The sequence below is a fragment of the Fringilla coelebs genome (assembly GCF_963513975.1).
Source record: "Fringilla coelebs genome assembly, chromosome: 1".
Classification (NCBI taxonomy): Eukaryota; Metazoa; Chordata; class Aves; order Passeriformes; family Fringillidae; genus Fringilla; species Fringilla coelebs.
The window spans coordinates 46,283,814-46,302,106 of NC_140028.1; the positions used below are offsets into that span (position 1 = coordinate 46,283,814).

At 38.1% G+C, this 18,293-nt stretch overlaps 1 protein-coding gene across 2 annotated transcripts in view; it reads left to right on the forward strand.

The window, feature by feature from the left end:
* The window catches only part of CDH2 (cadherin 2), a 114,184-nt gene extending 98,973 nt beyond the window's left edge, over positions 1-15,211 (forward strand). For both annotated transcript variants that reach the window (XM_084213857.1, XM_084213858.1), the window contains 2 exons: positions 6,760-6,924; positions 13,997-15,211. In XM_084213857.1, the coding sequence (XP_084069983.1) occupies positions 6,760-6,924; positions 13,997-14,203 (372 nt within the window). In that variant the 3' untranslated portion in view covers positions 14,204-15,211. The remainder of the gene's footprint in view (positions 1-6,759; positions 6,925-13,996) is intronic.
* Positions 15,212-18,293: the final 3,082 nt, after the last annotated feature.

The window sequence follows — 18,293 nt, forward strand, 5'->3', positions numbered from 1 at the left end:
AGAAGTGTTGGGCTTGGGGGTTTTTTTAGTGTTGGTTTGTTTGGTTTTGTTTTGTTTGTTAAACCCTAGTATTTTGTCTTGTTTTTCCTAAAATTGAATCTGAATCTTAAACTCTTGTGGATGGGGGACAGTATAGTTTGTTACATTCTGAAACAGAAAGCTCAAGTTAGGAAACATAGTGAGTGCCTCTCTTGATTATTAATGACCCTCATGATCCGTAGCTTGTAGTTGTTCAGCAGATGGGGAGGTGTGAGGTGCAAATGGTGAATATTCTTTCCTGATATAATGTGCTGTGAACTTGTAACACCAGTCTCAGTTCCAGAGAACCCAAACCTGCTGCTGACTGGGTGTTGAAGCACTCAGCGTGTATCTGCAGCGCAGTTTGCTCACACAGCACATCACATCCCATAACCATCACTAACTCGTTTTTGTCACTTATCTCAGGCCATTTGTGGGACTTACATCAAGGTGCTGGGTGCTTGACTGGGATATGTGCAGCATATGTCAGCCTGATAACTGTGATACATTTTTTTTATGTAATTGCTATTGTATATGTCTCATTGCACAAGATGATTCTCTCCTTTGACTTCCCTTCTGTAATGTTTTCTGAATTTTAGCAGTACTTGCTCATGCAGGTAGCCCTGTTGAAGCAGGTTGTCTGAGCAAGTGGGTGGTATGCTTTTAAAGTATTGCAGATGAGCTGTTTTGAACATGTAGGATAATCTAGCCCTCAGATCTTTTCAGCACAAGAATTTCAATGCAATGATTTTACTATTATTCAAAGTAGTTTACTTGCTGAGGAGTCTTCATTGTCCTTCCTACATCAGGTTTCTTTAACATTTATCAATAGCTTGCTTTTTGTCATATTTTTTACTTATTTACGTAAAGAGAGAAAATAGTAGCATTTATTTTAATGGTGTTAATTGCATTAAAAATATAAGATGAATGGTTTATTGTTATGTGTGCAGGATCTAAATTCTGAACAGAAATTGCTCTTTTATGAAAGGGTAGCTGTGTTCCAGCATTTATGTGTCATAGATAAAAGCAAAATTAGGTAATCTTTCTGAATTTTTGTGTGTGAGTTTTGGGGTTCTTTTTCATATTGTCATAACTTTCTGTATGCCCATATTTTGAGATAACATTAGTCTTCTGTGCTGGGTCTTTTTACCACTTGTTGTAAACATGATAATGGTCCTTACCTACTCCATGAACTTTATGAATCCATGTGATTAGATTTTCTTTTTCACCCACCCTGAGTGTTAATGAGATCATTTACTCTGAGTTTTTAACCTTCATTTTGCATTGCATTAAGATTAGAACATGTTTTATGTTCTGAAATTTCAAACATAATGAATGAAATAAAGGTTGCTATGATATTCCCCATGAATATACAATACTATAATTAAAAGGTAGTTACTTAGGGATTGTGTTTGCTTACTAAGACATTAGCTTCACTTTTTTGAATAAGTGACTCATACAGTGTTCCTGTGGAGGAATTACTGTCATTCCTTGGTGAATCTTTATCTCGTGATATGAAAAGTAATGTTTTCATAATTCCATTACAAAATTGTTTTGTTTTATTTTATCATATCTAGAACCTCTGCCTGTTACTGCATTGTATCTGCAGCTGGAGCTTCACTTTCACCTTTTTTATTATGAAAAAGATAAGCTAGCTTCTTTGTTATCTTAAAAATTATTAACTTGTAGTACTCCAGATACATCTATAATAAAAACAAATGGGAAAAGCAGTATGGCAGAAAGTAATCTAAAAGCAAGTGACAAAGAGCAACTGTTGGTATAGGCATTTTAACTATCCTCCCACCTGCAGCCTACATCTAGTTAGTTCTCCATCTTTGCTTTTTTTGAAGTCTCATAGTTTCAGGAAATGTAAGATTTAGGGGGGTTGTAGTATTTTGCAGAACTCAGGCAGTATTTTATGTGAAAATTTCTGATAGCCTTTTAGGGTGATGTTTGCAGGGTTTTGGGGGTAGGATATATAGCAGGATTGGTTTTCACTTCTTTTTTTTTTTTTATTTTTCTTTTTAAGATTTCAGTGGGAACATGCAGGAGTAAAATATTTCTTTCCTTACGTCCCCATCCCATTTCTCTGTTGGAGTAGACAGTAATTGCCTGTGGGACAAAAAGACAAAGCAGAACACATGTTTTATCCATAGGTACTTCAGAATCATTATTAGTTCTGTTCTCTTCAGAAAATAAAAAAACCCTGAGTTTATACTAAGGCTCCATCCTCTAAAAGGGGCAGGTAAAATTCAAATTTCTGCTACTCTTGCTTTATATGCACCTAAACCACTGCAGCTGATTGTGTTCAGTGAAAGACACAGGTCTCACCATCAAATTAAATCAAAGTGATCTGGTGACAGTTGAGTTGATTATTTCTTGTATGGGGATAGAGCTGAACTTCCATATTTCTTTGCAAAGGGTGCATCCCTTGAAAATGAGAAACAGGTGTAGTGGTTTTGTTACATTATTCATGTGTCCAATTCTGTGTTGGTGCCTAGCCAAAGCTTTCATTCTGTAGAAGGTGAAAACCCAAGTCATCCCTAGAAGTGTATCACAAACAGTCTCATGAACAGCCAGGAAATAAACCAAGAGCTCCGAGACAGCAGAAAAGCCAGAGTCATAAATCATTAATGAATGTCAGTCACATTCCAGGCACTAGGCTGTGGTAGTGCAAAGCTCAATTCAGATGTAATGTATTAAAATACTTTCTGAGTTTTCCTTTCTCAAAAGCAAGTCCATCCTGTCTCTGCATAGCATTTTATAGTTTTAGTTCATTGTCGTTTCATTCTGTTGTTTCCAGTTCTGCATCATAATGTTCCAGGATACATTCATATAAGCAGTTGCCCTTTACTGTAAACATTTTTTACTTTGTTAGGGTTTTTTCCAAGAACTGAAGTAAATATTCTAATTTAGAACAACTAATGAGGATGAAAAAATTCGTTTAAAACATCTCCTGCTGTTTGTAACCGATCACTGCTCTATGAGGGATTATTACCCAGGTGCTGTTCAGTGAATAGCTGCCTTGCCCAAGAGGAAGTTATTTAAAGAGGAGATTTTTGAAGGCTGCATTACCCTGTTTTTTAGAGGTTATTGGGGAATGTCAAATGGCCTTTTCTTCTATTCAGGTTGACATACTTGAACTGTGCTTTGGACTACTGTGTGGATGTTCTTAAAGAAGTGCTCTGGGGGGTTTTAGAGCCCTCTGCATACATTTCTGGTAATTTGTAGGGCTTGGCTACCTGATTTTGACATTTAGAATTCTTCACTGGGATTGCATGTTTCAGAAATGTAAGGTCTGAACTAATAATGGTTAAAGTATTTTCTTAAAGCTGTTAGAACTAAGTGAAGAGCTAATGTCAATACTGCAATCAGCTTGGAGGGGAGAGGGGGTTAGTGAGGTTTGGAGGGGAGGTGGGCGGTGAGATGGATTGATTTCACAAGAGGAAACTTCTGATAAAATGCCCTTCTAGCACTTCAAGGTTGTCATCTCTTTAACCAGCAGAAAAGGCAACTATAGTTTCTCCAGTGATAACAGATCCCTTCATAAACAAGCAGAAAAACAAAAAATCATTCAGCTTGCTTCACTTACATCCCTGTTGTAGAATGTGAGGCTTCTGTTTCCCTGTGATGGTAGGTTTGGACTATCAGACTAGTCCAGGTTTCTGGTTTCCAAAGGCCTGAGTTTTTCTAGACACAAAATGGGAGCAAACTTACCTATCTTAGCAGTGTTACAATTGAGAAAAACGAAGTAGATTCTCTCTTTCATCAACAATTTTGTCCAGAAGTTTGACAAGGAGAAAACTTGAACTAAACATTAGTTTGAGCGTGCTCAAGTCCAAACTGAAGGAAGGGATTTTTTTCTAGAATTGCTGGAGTTAAGGCTAAACAGCCCTAACTGAATAAATACTGTGACAAAAATTGGCAGCCATGTGAATTAGGTGCTCACAACTCTCACTGAAGTACATTTCCAATGGAGGGCCGAGACTTTCTCCCCAATGAACCGCCAGTAATCCGTAAGCAGATTTTAACTATCAACAGATTATATGGGAAAAGACTGGAGCAAAACCAAAGCACTGTAGAATTGTGGTCCTGAAATTTAAGAGTTAAAATGATGACCCAGAATACTGATCAAAGCTGTCTGTCCCACCCTATCCCACCATGTTTTGTTCTCTCTTTGATGTGCCAGTTTTCCATTCAGCTGTCACTTCTACAGTTAGCTATCTTAACAAACTCTGTTTGAGGCTAACCTTTAAGTCCATTCAGGAGCTTTAGGTAGTGTGTGAAAAGCTTTCCTGTCTGTGAAAGCAGCACTGAGTGGAGATAGGACCTCAGCACCTCTAAACAGCTTATGACCTGGAATTTTTAAAACATTTTTCCATTTATTACTTTGCAATAATTGAGTAGAGTTGACTTCAGACAGAATGTTGAAACGCTGGAGTGGTTGCATGGTGTCTGGCACTGAGCAGGTTTGGGGAGGTGGTTCATGGGTTGGCCATGCCCCACTGGTGTTCAGTTAGTACTGGTTTTAGTGATAGGAGGGGTTTGAGAGTCCGAGGTAATGCGTACGGTGGATCGTCTTTTCCCATCCAGACGCTATGAGACCTGCAAGATAAATTTCCTCTGATGGAAGGCTAAAGGCCAGTGTCATAAATTACCCTAGAAAAGAAAACCAAAGTAGGATTCCACATAAGGACACATTCTGCACTGCTGTTACCACACAGATGGCTATCTTTGCTGACTTTCTATCTGTTAGAGTCTGCATCTGTTTCATACTGTCAAATACATACAAAAGGTTGCCTTAGATGTGGACATAATAGACTGACAAGCTTGATTTATATTTCTGTATTGCCACTAACCAGTAAAAGAATTGTATACAAATGTGTGTGGGTGGGGAAAAAAAATTATAGAATTGAAAAGAATAGAGATGCTCTTCTGGTTTTAATACATTTTTTTTTAACTATACCAGTTAAAAAACAATTGAATTCCTCCACAATGAAATGCTTAGATTAAAAAAAAATATATATATATATATATTTCATTTCTCCCTGTTGATGTTTTCCACCTTTATCTTTTGGGTGGGTATGAAAAGCACTCGTGTTACATATTTATAAATTCTAAAAAGTGCATTCTTCTCTGTTTGATAGGATTTTCTGATAGCATGTCTCTAAACTATTTTGATTTATTTTACGTAATAAAAAGGGAAGGGATAAAAAGTTCTGTTCTGTTTACTTTTCTCTGATTCATACTGCTACCCGGAGATCACTTATTATTCTGTTTGGTACATGAAGTACTGAAGGGTAGGAGTTAAAGCTCTGCCCCAAGGAACTTGTAATCTAATTAAAGCATATGAAACTGCATTCTCAGATCTCAGTGGAGCTGTTCCACCTTTTTTGACTATATATTTGTGTGCAGTCATCTGAGAACCCAAGTAACAAATCAGAAGGTGTAGTGGATTTGATAATCAGTTACAGTTCTCCCCACAAACTACCATCACTGCTGTCAAAAAGAATTCTTCTCCCGTTGAAAAGTTGGGTTTGGGGTCACAGGAGGTCATAGTCTCAGAAAGGATCTACATCCCATGAGATAACAGCAGCAGTAAAAGCTTGCACTCCTTCCCTTAGGAGCCAGTAAGGAACTAATGAAAAATAGTCTGAGCAGGCAACTTCCAGCAAGTTGAGATTATAAATAAGATTTTTACCAGGAGAGCACTGTTGAAAAATTGATATTTTTGATGGGTAGAGTAGCTTATTTAGGATGTTTATAACTGCTTGGATTATTTGTGGGGCAGAGTATCTGGCGTAGAGCAGAGTTGGCATGAGCCCTCATCTGCTGATAGTTCTTGAATGGCTTTTGTTTAAGCCTTGAAGTCCAGTTCTGCATTCTCACATTCATGTTTTGCATTCTCACCATTGCCCTGTGTAAAGGCATCCTAGAGCCTGACTTTCTTCTAGACATGGCAGCAGTGAGGAGAATGGCAATGATGAAATGCATCACACTGTGTGGAGAGAATTCAGGAATATCTATGTTCTATGCATAAACATTGATCTAATTAAATTTTTCACATACATCCATACTGCTTATTGGAATTCATACTGCTGTGCTAACTTCATCAGTCTGCCACAGTTTGAAACTGCAGCATCAAGTACTTAATGAACAGATTCATGAGTAATCTCTAGAAAGTGCTTAGAATTAAGGCCAAATCTGAGGAGCTTTGTACTTCTTATGACATTTTCCCCCCTTTGGCTTTCATATTATGGAAGCCACATAAAATCAGCAAGGAGTCTTAAATTCATTCTTTGAAGGTATTAGAAAATACTGGAGAACACTGTGCTTGCTTTTTTCTCTCAGAATGTATGGAATTTATTTTCTTAGAAAAATAAGAGTTGGATTTGGCATCTTTGCTCTATGCTGTAAATCATCATTACTAGGTAAAGTGTTTAGTCCCTTAATAGTACTACTCAAATCCCTGCTTCTCAAGGGAAAACTTATGAGAAGCTCTACAAATCTGATGGAATAGAATCAAACCCAGAGATTCAGGGAGTATAAATCAAATAACAGCCTGTTGGTATGCAAATAACAGTGTTATTGACTTATCCTCAGTAAGCATTACAATCCTGGAAACAGGACTTCTGGTGAAATGATACTTTGCATTTTCCTTTTTTTTCCTTCTCATGTTTCCCCCTGACAGATATTGTTTGAAATTCTGCTAACGTACTGTGTCTGTTTCATATTTTGCAGGATTATGACTTGAGCCAGCTCCAGCAGCCTGACACTCTGGAACCAGATGCCATCAAACCTGTTGGAATCAGACGTCTTGATGAAAGGCCAATCCATGCAGAACCTCAGTATCCAGTCAGATCAGCTGCTCCTCATCCTGGGGACATTGGGGACTTCATTAATGAGGTAAAGAAGCGAAAAAGGGTTTCCTCTTAAGATCTGATCAGCTTTTATATTTTGTTTATTCTACTTTGCATGAGTAGCTGTTATGTTAGAACATAATAACTTTTTAAAACTTCCTTAGACAATTAAAATTCTCTCATTAGACAGAAATAAATACAGTCTTTTAAAGTGCAGACAAATTTAATTAACTCATTCAAACAGAAAGGGAAGATATATCAATTAACTTCTGTGCATCCGTATTAATTACATTCATAGTACGTTATCAGCAGCAACCACAATATCTCCAAGCAGGATTATGCAATGGGTTGCAAGTAATAAACAGAATAACAAAATCGTAGTGTAGCCTAAACTCATTTATTAATTCACAGTAATTTAATAATGGAAGAAGTTCATTTTCATTCTCCTCATACAGTACCCTTTGAATCCAGTTAATAGTGGAAATTCAGTACCTTCAATGAGACCAAAAGAATTCCGTCAAATACGATTAGTGAGCAGGGCAGCTAAATTAAATGTTATGTAAGTGCTTTTAATACTTGTCTTGTCATAGAGCTTTCAAAGATTTTGCATTATCTTTGATTTTTCAATCTAATAAATGTAATTGAGATTCAGACTATACCAGAGTACTGATAGCTCTGAAAGAAATGATCCTCATTATTTCTATCACTGGTCAATCTTAAATCATTGGTATTGTGGTACTTATGATAGAATGTGTTTCTTGTGTTTGATGGTTAGAGGGCAAAAAAAAAATGTAGCTAACCCAGGATTTACTGCTATATTTACTTTATTCTGTACAAATTGTAGTAGTTAGTTATTTTCTCTGTTTTTTTCATATCTTCCTTGTCAGCTGGAGCTGGACACATATTGCAGAGTATTGCAGAAAGTTTCTGCAAATGTGTTTATTCTTGTTTGCCTTGAAGAAAAGTCATGCTAATATACTAAATTCTTTTGTGTTAGAAAGCTGCAGAAAATTGAATTTACTCTTTTTAAGGTATACGGTGATACAATTGTCAAAAAATTAGAGGGGAGTTGACTAGCAGGAAATGTACAAATATTCTTGTAAGACATTGTATTTCAAGGGATTCCAGTTTTTGCTTGCCTTACACTTCTAAATATTACAGTTATAATTGGCTTCTGGAAAATAGTGGTGACAGGGGACAATAAAAGGCCCGCATTGTTGGCCAAGGCAGTGTACACGTAAGAACTTCCTTGTGCTTCCATACAGTCAGAGATTCCCATCCTGTTCTCACCCAGCTGAGGCCAGACAGTGCCCACCTGGCAGGCAGTAGTGCAGAACCCTGGTTTTTGTGGTTCCCAAAGCAGCTCAGAGGCTGTTATGGAGCAAAGGCAGGGAATGGGTCTGATTGTGCTGCCAGGCCAGAAAGGGGCCAGAGGTTGTCCAGCCTCCTGCAATTTTTTAATGACTTAGCAAGCTGTTCTTGCAATATTATTTTTCAGTAAGTTATCACTCTTGAAGATGATAGCATCAGTGTGTACACATGGGGCAGAAGAAACAGTATGTGCTGCCTTGATTTAACAAACCCCATAAGTTTATAATGCACTACAGACGAACATGGAGTCGTTCTCTTCCTGCTGTCTACTGTACTATATCAGTACCTCCCTTTATGCCTCCCCTTGCCATCCACCAAGAAAGAAAGCTTCTCCCAGCTATTCATACACAGTAAAATAATGTCATTGATTAAGAAAATATATGGAAATATATATGAAGTTAAAGAAAACACAGCAATTTTCTTGTCTGCAAGTTAGCTCAGAATTAATTATATCCTCTGATTGAAAAGGACTGTGTGAAGTAGTTTCTGTGTTTTAAGGATTATATATTTAGCTTGTCTTCTTCATAAGTTTTTTTTTTTCCCTGAGGCTTTTACAGAAGTGTATTGTTTTACTGTGGGCATTCCATCTAGCCCTCTCTCTAGCAGACAGTAGGCACCCAAAGATTTTCTCTGTTTTTCCAGAAGACTGAGAAAAATGGGCATTTTATTTCTCTAAAATACTGTCATCTTAATTTGTGTTTTCTGTAAAAAATTTCCCATGACAGATGTGATTCTAAATTGTCTGCTGGGTGTGGGGGAAAATGGGTCTGTCTTTCATAGGAGTATTCCTATGGAGGTTGTTACAGTTAAATTTCAAAATTACCAGTGTCTAGAGTATAAATTTTCAGGCTGCACAGGTTTTCAGACTCTCCAGAAAATTGCACCTGCAGTCCTGGTGTGATTAAACCAAAGAAAGTTGGTAAGTTTCTCTCAGTTTTACTTGAGGTAAATTGAAAAAATATCTTGAGTAAAGCCTGTACCAGACGTTTCTTAAGGCAGTTCCTACAGAAGATAAGCTGAGCTGTGGAAACAACATAGCAAGATAAGAAAGAGCAAAGTTCATATCTCTCTGCATCCAACTTCAATATTATTAGACGTAATTCTTCCCTTGGGCATCTCTAACCCAAACCACCCACCAAACTAGCCCAGTCCCTAGCTGAGCAGGGAGAGGCTCCTTTTGAATTGTCAGCACTTCAGTAGAAAAGTCTGCATTCGCCCCTTGGTTTGAAAAGATGCAACACTTTCGGCAATCAGCCCAATCTTTTGGAGGACCTGACCCTATTCCAGGAGATGTGGGTCAGTATGGTCTTTTGGGATGCTGATCCACATGAGGAAATTAATTTAATCTGTTGAATGCTCACCAGCACCTCAGACACACTGTTCAGATTAGCTTCTGAATTACTTTAGCTTTTGACAAAAAATTGATTTCAGATACTGGAGGGTTTAGCTCCCATTTCCAAGCAAGCCATGGGGGTTTTCTTCTTATTTTCCTTACAGAGTCATAGAAACAAAAAGCAGAAAAAATCTAGTGGGTCATTTATGGCTTTTTTTTCCTTTTAGCAGTACTCTGTTTCTTCTGGTATATTATTTTCTACCTGTCATCCCTTGTATTAAACCTACTTAACTCAATGAGACATACATAAGTGAGACTATTTTGTAGTGTTCTGGTGACTTCTCAGTTGAAAAGCAAGTTAGAATTACAATAAAAAGTCATGCATTTTTTAACACAAAGTTGAGATAACACTTACAAAGCTATGAACTGTTTAAAACAGGAAGGTTCCAGAGGTGTCTGATAGTCAAAATAGGTTTTGTAGGCATAAGCTAAATGACCTCAGGGACTTTCTTGTTTTGACTGTTTCAATGGATAGATGAATCTGTAATTTAAGAGGGGAAGGGAAAAACCTCCTTTTCTTCCAGTCCAGTGTACAAACAAGTCAGTGAAATAAGTCATGTGTTATTAAGAATCCTCTGTAGACTTTGTTTTCCATTTTGAGCCTTTCAAAGCCTAACCTGCAGAGTGTGGAGCATAATAAACACTTAGAATAGTCCAGATTTGTAGGACAGTATAAATTAGACCTTTTTGAAGTAGTTTTTTTAATCCTGTTTTCAAGACCCACCCATATTGTCCCTAGAAATCTCAAGCAAGTTATATTGTGATGGAGAATTTATGGCTAAGAATATATTTATAATCAATAGTGGATATAGCCTGAGGTAAACTAAATTTAAATTGCAAACTAAAGGTCTCATCCCATGGGGACATGGAGGACCCTCAATTCATTCTTAGTAAATTGTTATTGATACAGTGCACCTCCATGCAGAATGGACTGCCTCAGTAGTTCCAGATATAAACCAATTTTTTTTTTTTTATTTAGCTGAATTTTTTTTCTTCCTTCTCATCAAAAGTCTGCTGAATCTGATTAAGTAGTAGGATTAATGAAAAGTGAACCATTAGATTTTGTAATGTTCCATGTTCAAGATTTGAGAGAGTTGCTTTCCTTTAACTTGAGAGAAGTGGAGAATGCTGCCTGTATTAAGGCACCTTTACTGTCCTTCCTCAGCCAAGGCACTGTAGTTTCTCCAGTTCTGCCCCTTATCACCTCCCTAGTGAAAACTCTGGGATGTATATAAAAGAGGAAGAGGAAATAAGTGAGTCTGTCCAAGGTCTCAAGCTGGCCTCTCTATTGCTGTGGCTCTTCTGGGGCTGCTTGTTGTGCACTGGTGGTGTAGCACATGGAAAGTGGCATTTCACTCTCCCAGCAGGTTCCCCTGCTCCTGAGGATGTGCCCCAGAAATTCTGTTGTTGAATGAGCTTCTCAGTCTAATGAAAACTTTGGGGTTTCAGATCAGGAAACTGTAAACCAAGTAACAGCTCTGTTGCTCTGAGGTTCTTGAACACATCTGGTAAAAACTGAGATCTTTTTTAAGAAGTGACTGACAATGAATGCCTTGGCAACAAAATCAGTAGAAGCCACTCCTGGCAGCCATTTGTTGTCTTTTTGGTTGTGCAGATGCAGCAGGCCATGTAACCATACCACCTCCCCCCATGGAAAGGGACAGCATAATAAAAGGAAAAAGGTGGCAGTGCTGAAACCAAAGGGAGCTCCTAAGCTGATGGCGCTGCCAGGGCTGCCTGGCATGCTGTAGAACCCAACAGCAAAGAGCAGCAGTGCACTGGGTATGCTCAAAGAATCAGCTAGGCAGAGGGAAAGAGGAAACATTGCAGTACTGCTTTCTCATTTTAGTATGTAACTTGTGACACAAATATAGCAGAAATCTTGTCATTTGAAGAGTTAGACACTAAGTTCAGTCATTACACCGTGAACCAGAAGATAGGTGAAAATGTCAGTGTAACTTGTGCTGTGCAGTTGAATCAATACTTCCAAAACATGACCCGTAGCTACGTTCTCTGAATGAAATGGATTACACCGGCAGCACAACCTTTGAGAAAGTGAATTTGTTAGTGAGATCCTATCTTGTAAGTCTGTAACTCAAAACCAGTTTCCTTTTCTGAAATGCTATCATGATAGCAGCAGCAAATTGAAAAAAAAATTACAACTTCCCCTTTGGAAAAACAGATGGAAAGAGGCTGCCTTCTGCCTTGTCATGGATGACTGATAGGTATCAGAATTTTTGCAGTGATGTAGGAAACTGTTTTGTTCACTGATTTCTTAAAATAAATTGGTATCCCATGGTTGGCTGGCTATTAGTAGGCAGAACTGCAGGGAAATAACATTTTGTCTCCCAACTTTCTAAATGACTTTCACACATGGATACCTGGCGTTTGTACCTCAGCACTCCTTAACCTCAGCTGGTATTTATTCTCCTTCCCTGTCACCTGTGTTCCAAACACATGGGTGTCTGTCACCCCAAGCAGGCTTAGGGAGAGATCTGAATGCCATAAGGCCAGTTACTGCCTAAGAAGTAAAGTTGTCTTTGTGCTTCAGCAACAGAAAGTAAGAGAAAGCCTTAGAACTTTTCCCTTGGAAGCTGGATAAGGGATGTCTTCCAACACTTGCCGTTGCCTTTTCAAAATCTCACATCTTTTTTGCTTATTATGGCCATCAGGTTTGAAAATGCCAGAGAGAGATAACAAGCATCACCAATTATTCTTATCTCATAATTCAAAATTGCACTTTTAATGCAGGCTATTAATAACCTGCTTGATGTTGTACCACATGAAACGATCATTTCAAGGCCAAAATGTGTTCTTGATTAGAGGTCACTGGGTTGGTAAATATGCTGGGCTTTTCCACTACTGATTTGGAAATTATTTTAGATAAATTTTGCACAATTCTGAATTATTTAAATAGGTAATAAAGAACCAGGATTCACTTCTACCTTATCAATGCCAAATGCTTTAATTAATGGGTTTAATATGTATGTACTCCATAATACATATTTCTGGAAGAAAAATCAGCTTCTGGTTCCATTTTGTCATATTTGGACAAAACACAATTGAGAGTGAAACGTACTTTTCTAAAACCAGAATATATTAGATAATTTGAAGGAGGCACACTCATTCCTTCAAATAAGTAGGAGTATAATAATGCCATTCTTTAAATAAATAAACATTAAAAATTAAAAGTAAAACCAGCACAAATAGCTCTGGTAAAAATTTATAGTGAGCAATTTAAAATCCTAGCACAGCCTTATGGAATTCTGGAAGATACATTTTCCCCTGTCAGTGGCTGCCAGCGTAGATCCTTTTCAAAATGGAAGATCTTGAAAAAGTGTTGTTAATCCCATGGAGAAACTGTGAGGTTAAAAAAGTACAAATCATAAGAGGTCTTTTTGGCTTCAGGCTTTTGTATTCAGCTTGTAAATCTTCCCCAGATATGCACAGAGAAATGGTCTCATATTCTAAAGTTAGTTACTCATATAAGTGTTTAGGTTTGGACTTATGTAACAAAACAGAGAATGTAGAGGCTTTTCTCAGGAAGAAGTGTGGTTCTTTCCTGGCTTTTCCTCTTCAATTCCCCAGCATTTCCTCCAATTCAATTTGTGTTACTTTTAATTTTGTCTATTCAACTCTATAGACTGGAAATGTAAAAATGCTGATGGCCCACTATTCGTGTGCTGGTAACTTCGGTGCTTTGAAATGAGGAAACAAAAACAGTCATCATCTTGTATTCAGCTTTGATGTCACTGCGTATTTTCTGAAGAGCAGGTGGATTTCATGGGTGGATGTGGCAAAACATAAAAGGCTTAAGACAACGTACCATATATTTTTCTCACAGCAGCCTGCAGAGGCACATGAGTTTACAGGACTAACTAAATATGGATTTTGGCACATGCAGTTGGACTGCAGGCCAGAAAAGTCAATGGATATGCTATTGACCATATGAGATGACTGTTGAAGTGAATCTCTGCCAGCATGCTTATTTCTCCTTCCTCATTTGTCTAACCATTCCCACATTGCCCATGGCACAGGTTGTGAGCTGTATATCCTTGAAACTGTTTATTTACTAGCTTCATTCCCAGTGCCATGACTTTCTCTTAAGGTTTTGTTAGGGCTGTGATTGTAGCTACATTCAAAATGTCCAGTGCTGCAATGTTGGAAAGCTGGCCATACTAAAAGGAGTTACAAAAATGTGAATCCTGTTTTGCACTGAATGGCAGGAGAGGAAGAGCTTTGTTTTCTCAAGTGGTGCTCAATAGATAACTGCGCTGCAAATATTCCGGTTATGCTTTTGGTTCACTCTCAGATACAGAACTTTGTCTTCTTTTTTCCCTTCTCCTTCTTGCAGGGACTTAAAGCAGCTGACAATGACCCTACAGCCCCACCATACGACTCCCTCTTAGTCTTTGACTACGAAGGAAGCGGCTCCACTGCTGGATCCTTGAGCTCTCTTAACTCCTCAAGTAGTGGCGGTGAGCAAGACTATGACTACCTAAATGACTGGGGCCCACGTTTCAAGAAACTTGCTGATATGTATGGTGGAGGTGATGACTGAACTTCAAAGTGAACTTTGGTTTTGGACAAGTACAAACATTTCAACTGATATTCCCCAAAAGCATACAGAAGCTAGGCTTTAACTTTGTAGTCTACTAGCACAAGTGCTTGCTGAAGGCTTTGGCTTAGGCTGCAAACCAATTTGGGCTCCGTGGAATATCAGTGATCCAATGCTGTTTGGAAAAAAATATTGAGCTCAGTTACACTTGAATTTTACAGTACAGAAGCACTGGGATTTTATGTGCCTTTTTGTACCTTTTTCAGATCGGAATTAGTTTTATGTTTAAGGCTTTAATGGTACTGATTTGTGAAATGAGCATTAAAGAGACAAAATATGTTGGGGTGGGGAGGAGTAAGGTGAAACACAATATACTTCACAATGCTTTTGTTACATCGCATTGCTTTTATTAAAATAAGGAGATTAAAAATAAAAAAATCCTCATGGAACAATTTTATTATCTGGGAGAGAGGACCATGAGGTGGAACAATGTACATTACTTCTAGTTTTAGATGTTAGGGGACTTTTTTCACTAAAATTCTAAAAATTATGCAGCTGGTTGCAAATAAAGGGAGTTTTCATATCACCAGTTTGTAGCAGAATTGATTTTTTTTTCTTATGCTAGAATGTTAGACACATTTTGGTCTTAATCCATGTACACGTTTTGGTTTTTGTTGGGTTTTTTTTTTTTTAATTTCTAGTATTTTTTTCCCACTTCACTGTAAAAAATGGTATGTGTACATAATGTTTTATTGGCATAGTCTGTGGAGAAGTGCAGAAACTTCAGAACACGTGTATGTATTATTTGGACTATGGATTCAGGTTTTTGCATGTTTATATCTTTCGTTTATGGATAAAGTATTTACAAAACAGGTTGCAAACAAGTGACATTGATTCAATTGTTGAACTGTAGTTAGAGTACTCAATATTTTTTTTATTTTTATTTTTATTATTTTTTTGGTTTGGGGAGGGAAAAAAGTTCTTAGCACAAAAAAGTTTTACATAATTTGTACCAAAAAAAGGGGGGGAGGGGAGTTGGCCTGATACTGGTGGCACGAGAAAATATACAGTATGTTTGGGGGGGGGGGAGGGGGGAAGGAGCTTTCAAACTGGAGAGACTTCTGAGAACAGCTTTGCCTCTGTATTGTGTACCAGAATATGAATGATACACCTCTGACCCCAACGTTCTGAATAAAATGCTAATTTTGGATCTGGTGCTTGGTTTGGCATTTTTTTCTTCCACCTGGGCAGCCCTGACTACAGTAAATAAAAAATACCCAAAATGTGTTTGAGTTCTGTGAGAGGTTGTGTGTGCTTCTTTGGCATTTCGTACTGCCAGACTGAAAACAAGCTGCATGTAGAAGAAAGCCCAGCACAAATTTGGAAGGCAAGTTCCCAGGTAAAAGCAAAGTGGTATATGCTGGGATTTCTGGGAATTCACAATTTTCAGTTCCCCAGTGATGGGTAGCTCTTTGGTTTAATGTGCATTATCTAAATAAGAACTTGCATAGTTTTTGGCTCATTTCTAGACTGACAGTTTAATGGATGTGTGATTATGCTGCAGGTTGCATAAATAGATTGCAGATTGTGCCAGTCCTCTGCTGCCTGGACTTTCTTGTGCTGAAGTGAAGACAAGCCCCTGCTAACCTGAGTGCACATCAAATCATGTCCTTCAAGGAGATGCTTATGTTCATGGAGCTTTATCAAAAAGCCCCATTAGGAGATTTGTCATTAGTAAACATGTTTCTGACCTGCTCCCGTGATTCACTTGCAAACAAAGCGAGCTTAGTAGGTACAGTTCTGTCTTTGTTCTCTTGCAGCAGTCTGCTCTGGTTTAATGCCTACATTTACAGACATTAAGGACCTAATTGTGAACGGTGTGAGCCTCAAACGAAATGAAATGCCATCAGTGGACAGGGAGGGGAACCAGGCTCTGGCAGCAAGTTAATGTGGGGGGAAAGCTCGTCACTGGTGCTGCTTCAGTGCTTCCTCAGCACTCGCACCATAATTTACATAATTTGATTTTGGGACGTAAATCCCAAGATCTGATTTGGGGGGTGTTAACACTGCATGGGGAATGTCTCCTTTTCTTGCTCCTGATGAAAGGTAGCAATCCTCTCAGGTTGAGATATACTATTTCAGCTTCTGCTCACCTGGCTATTATTTATATCACGCATTTGCAACTATAACTTAATGCTGTAATATAGCCTTGATTTTTGAGTAATGTGTCAAAGTTACCAACAAGCCCCAATAAGCTATTTCCAAGTTCAATTTGTAGTACACAGAACAAAGGATGTAGATCAGGATGTGGAAATAAAGTCTGACCATGCATAGTTAAGTAAGAAAAACTTTCATAAAGGGCAGATTTTAAACTGTCAATGCATGTTAAATAAGCAGAAGACAGCTTTTAGCACAAAAAAATTATGCAAAAATGTATTTCAGGCATAATCTATTGTTACTTTGAACCAACAAACTGGAAATGCTAAATGAATTTTATTCATTGACATTGCATGCTAAAGGACACAGTGGGGGAGAAATCTGTGAAAGATTTCCAGTTTGGGCTCCAGTGCACAATTTTTCGTTAAAGGTGGACAGAGGTCATCTTTTATAAGCACTTGGCTGTTCTGTGCAGCAGTAGGAGCTTTATCTTGATCAGACAAACAGCCAGCTCTACAGTGCCTTTGAAATTGTAGCAACAGTTCTCAGACCTAGTGATAGTTCAGCATTAGGTCTGCTGAACAGAAGAAAAGGTAAATTACTTTTATGCATCTCAAATGCTTATTGAAGAAGAAAAAAGATGTTTGAACTGATCATCTTTCATCAAGTTTCAGATTCATCCTTATTCTAGAATGCACAGCCAGGTTTTGTACCCGTGATACCTGTTCCAATGCCCATCAGAGGGCTGCACTGGGAGGAAGATGGCTGAACTTTGGGCCCTGCAATATTTTTGAAAAACGGAAATTTTGGCAGCCTAATTTGTAAATGGCAATTGGTAGTGACATATATTACCTCGGCTTTGTAGGCACTGTATCCAAGGGAAGTTACTGGCAAGAAGTGAGGCTTGAGCAACTTTGACCTTTCAGCCTTTCTGCAATTTGTATTTTCTTTCAGTGATGGTCTTTCATAGCCTAAATCCTTCTCAGCTTCAGGGCTGATAAAGGTGGGGAAGAGTGGTTTCAGGAAGTAAACATTTGAAATGGATACCGATGGCCTTAGGCAGATGGGTTTACCTACTGCATTTTCTCTGGGATTGCCAAATACTGATGAATATATGCTAATACTCATCCCATAGCAGTCTAAAATTATTCACCATTCTCCCTCCAGGTAGTTGAACTCTCAAGTGGTTATTTTGGTACCAAAGCAGCAAAGTGACTAAAAGCCACATGAAGGTTGCTGCTTGGGAATTCTTTTTCTTGGTATGCAGTACTTTTTTGGACTAGACTCCTTACCTAGAACATTTACATCTACTCTGCCATGGCCCCATTCATCTTAGCACCCAAGGGAAGATATCTTCTGACAGGTGATGAGACACACAATCCCCAAAAGTGTCTCTAAAACCTTCCTGTAGGTACTAGAGATGTCTTGTGCAAGCCACTGCCAATTCTTCCTTTACACAACTACTCCCACCTTCCTAAGGAACCTTTCTGCTAGCAGTGGTAGCATTATTTTGACAGATTTACCTTTCTGATTCAGGAGTGTGAAAGCAAAGTTCCAGCTTTTACCTTAGTCAATATTTATTAGTCAAATAAAAATCAGAAAAGTCAGACAAATGTTTAAATACCTAATCCACAGTGGTATATTTTACACACAATTTTCAGCCAGGGATGATCCATATTTGTATGGTGTCCTTATTTTTTTATTTATTTTGCATTTGCTTAAATAAATTTTAATGTTTAGTCTCTCTCTAGACAAGGATCTTTCCTAGGAATTTCTTTAAAGCATAGGATAATTTCTCTTTACATAATATATGTCACAGGAATAACAAAAATATTTCCCTTTAGCAACAAAGCCCAGCTGGGAAATAGAAGTGAGGAAGAAAGGCTAAAGAAAAAAGGCCAAGTGTTCCCCACAGGGACCCAAGGTGCTTTCATCA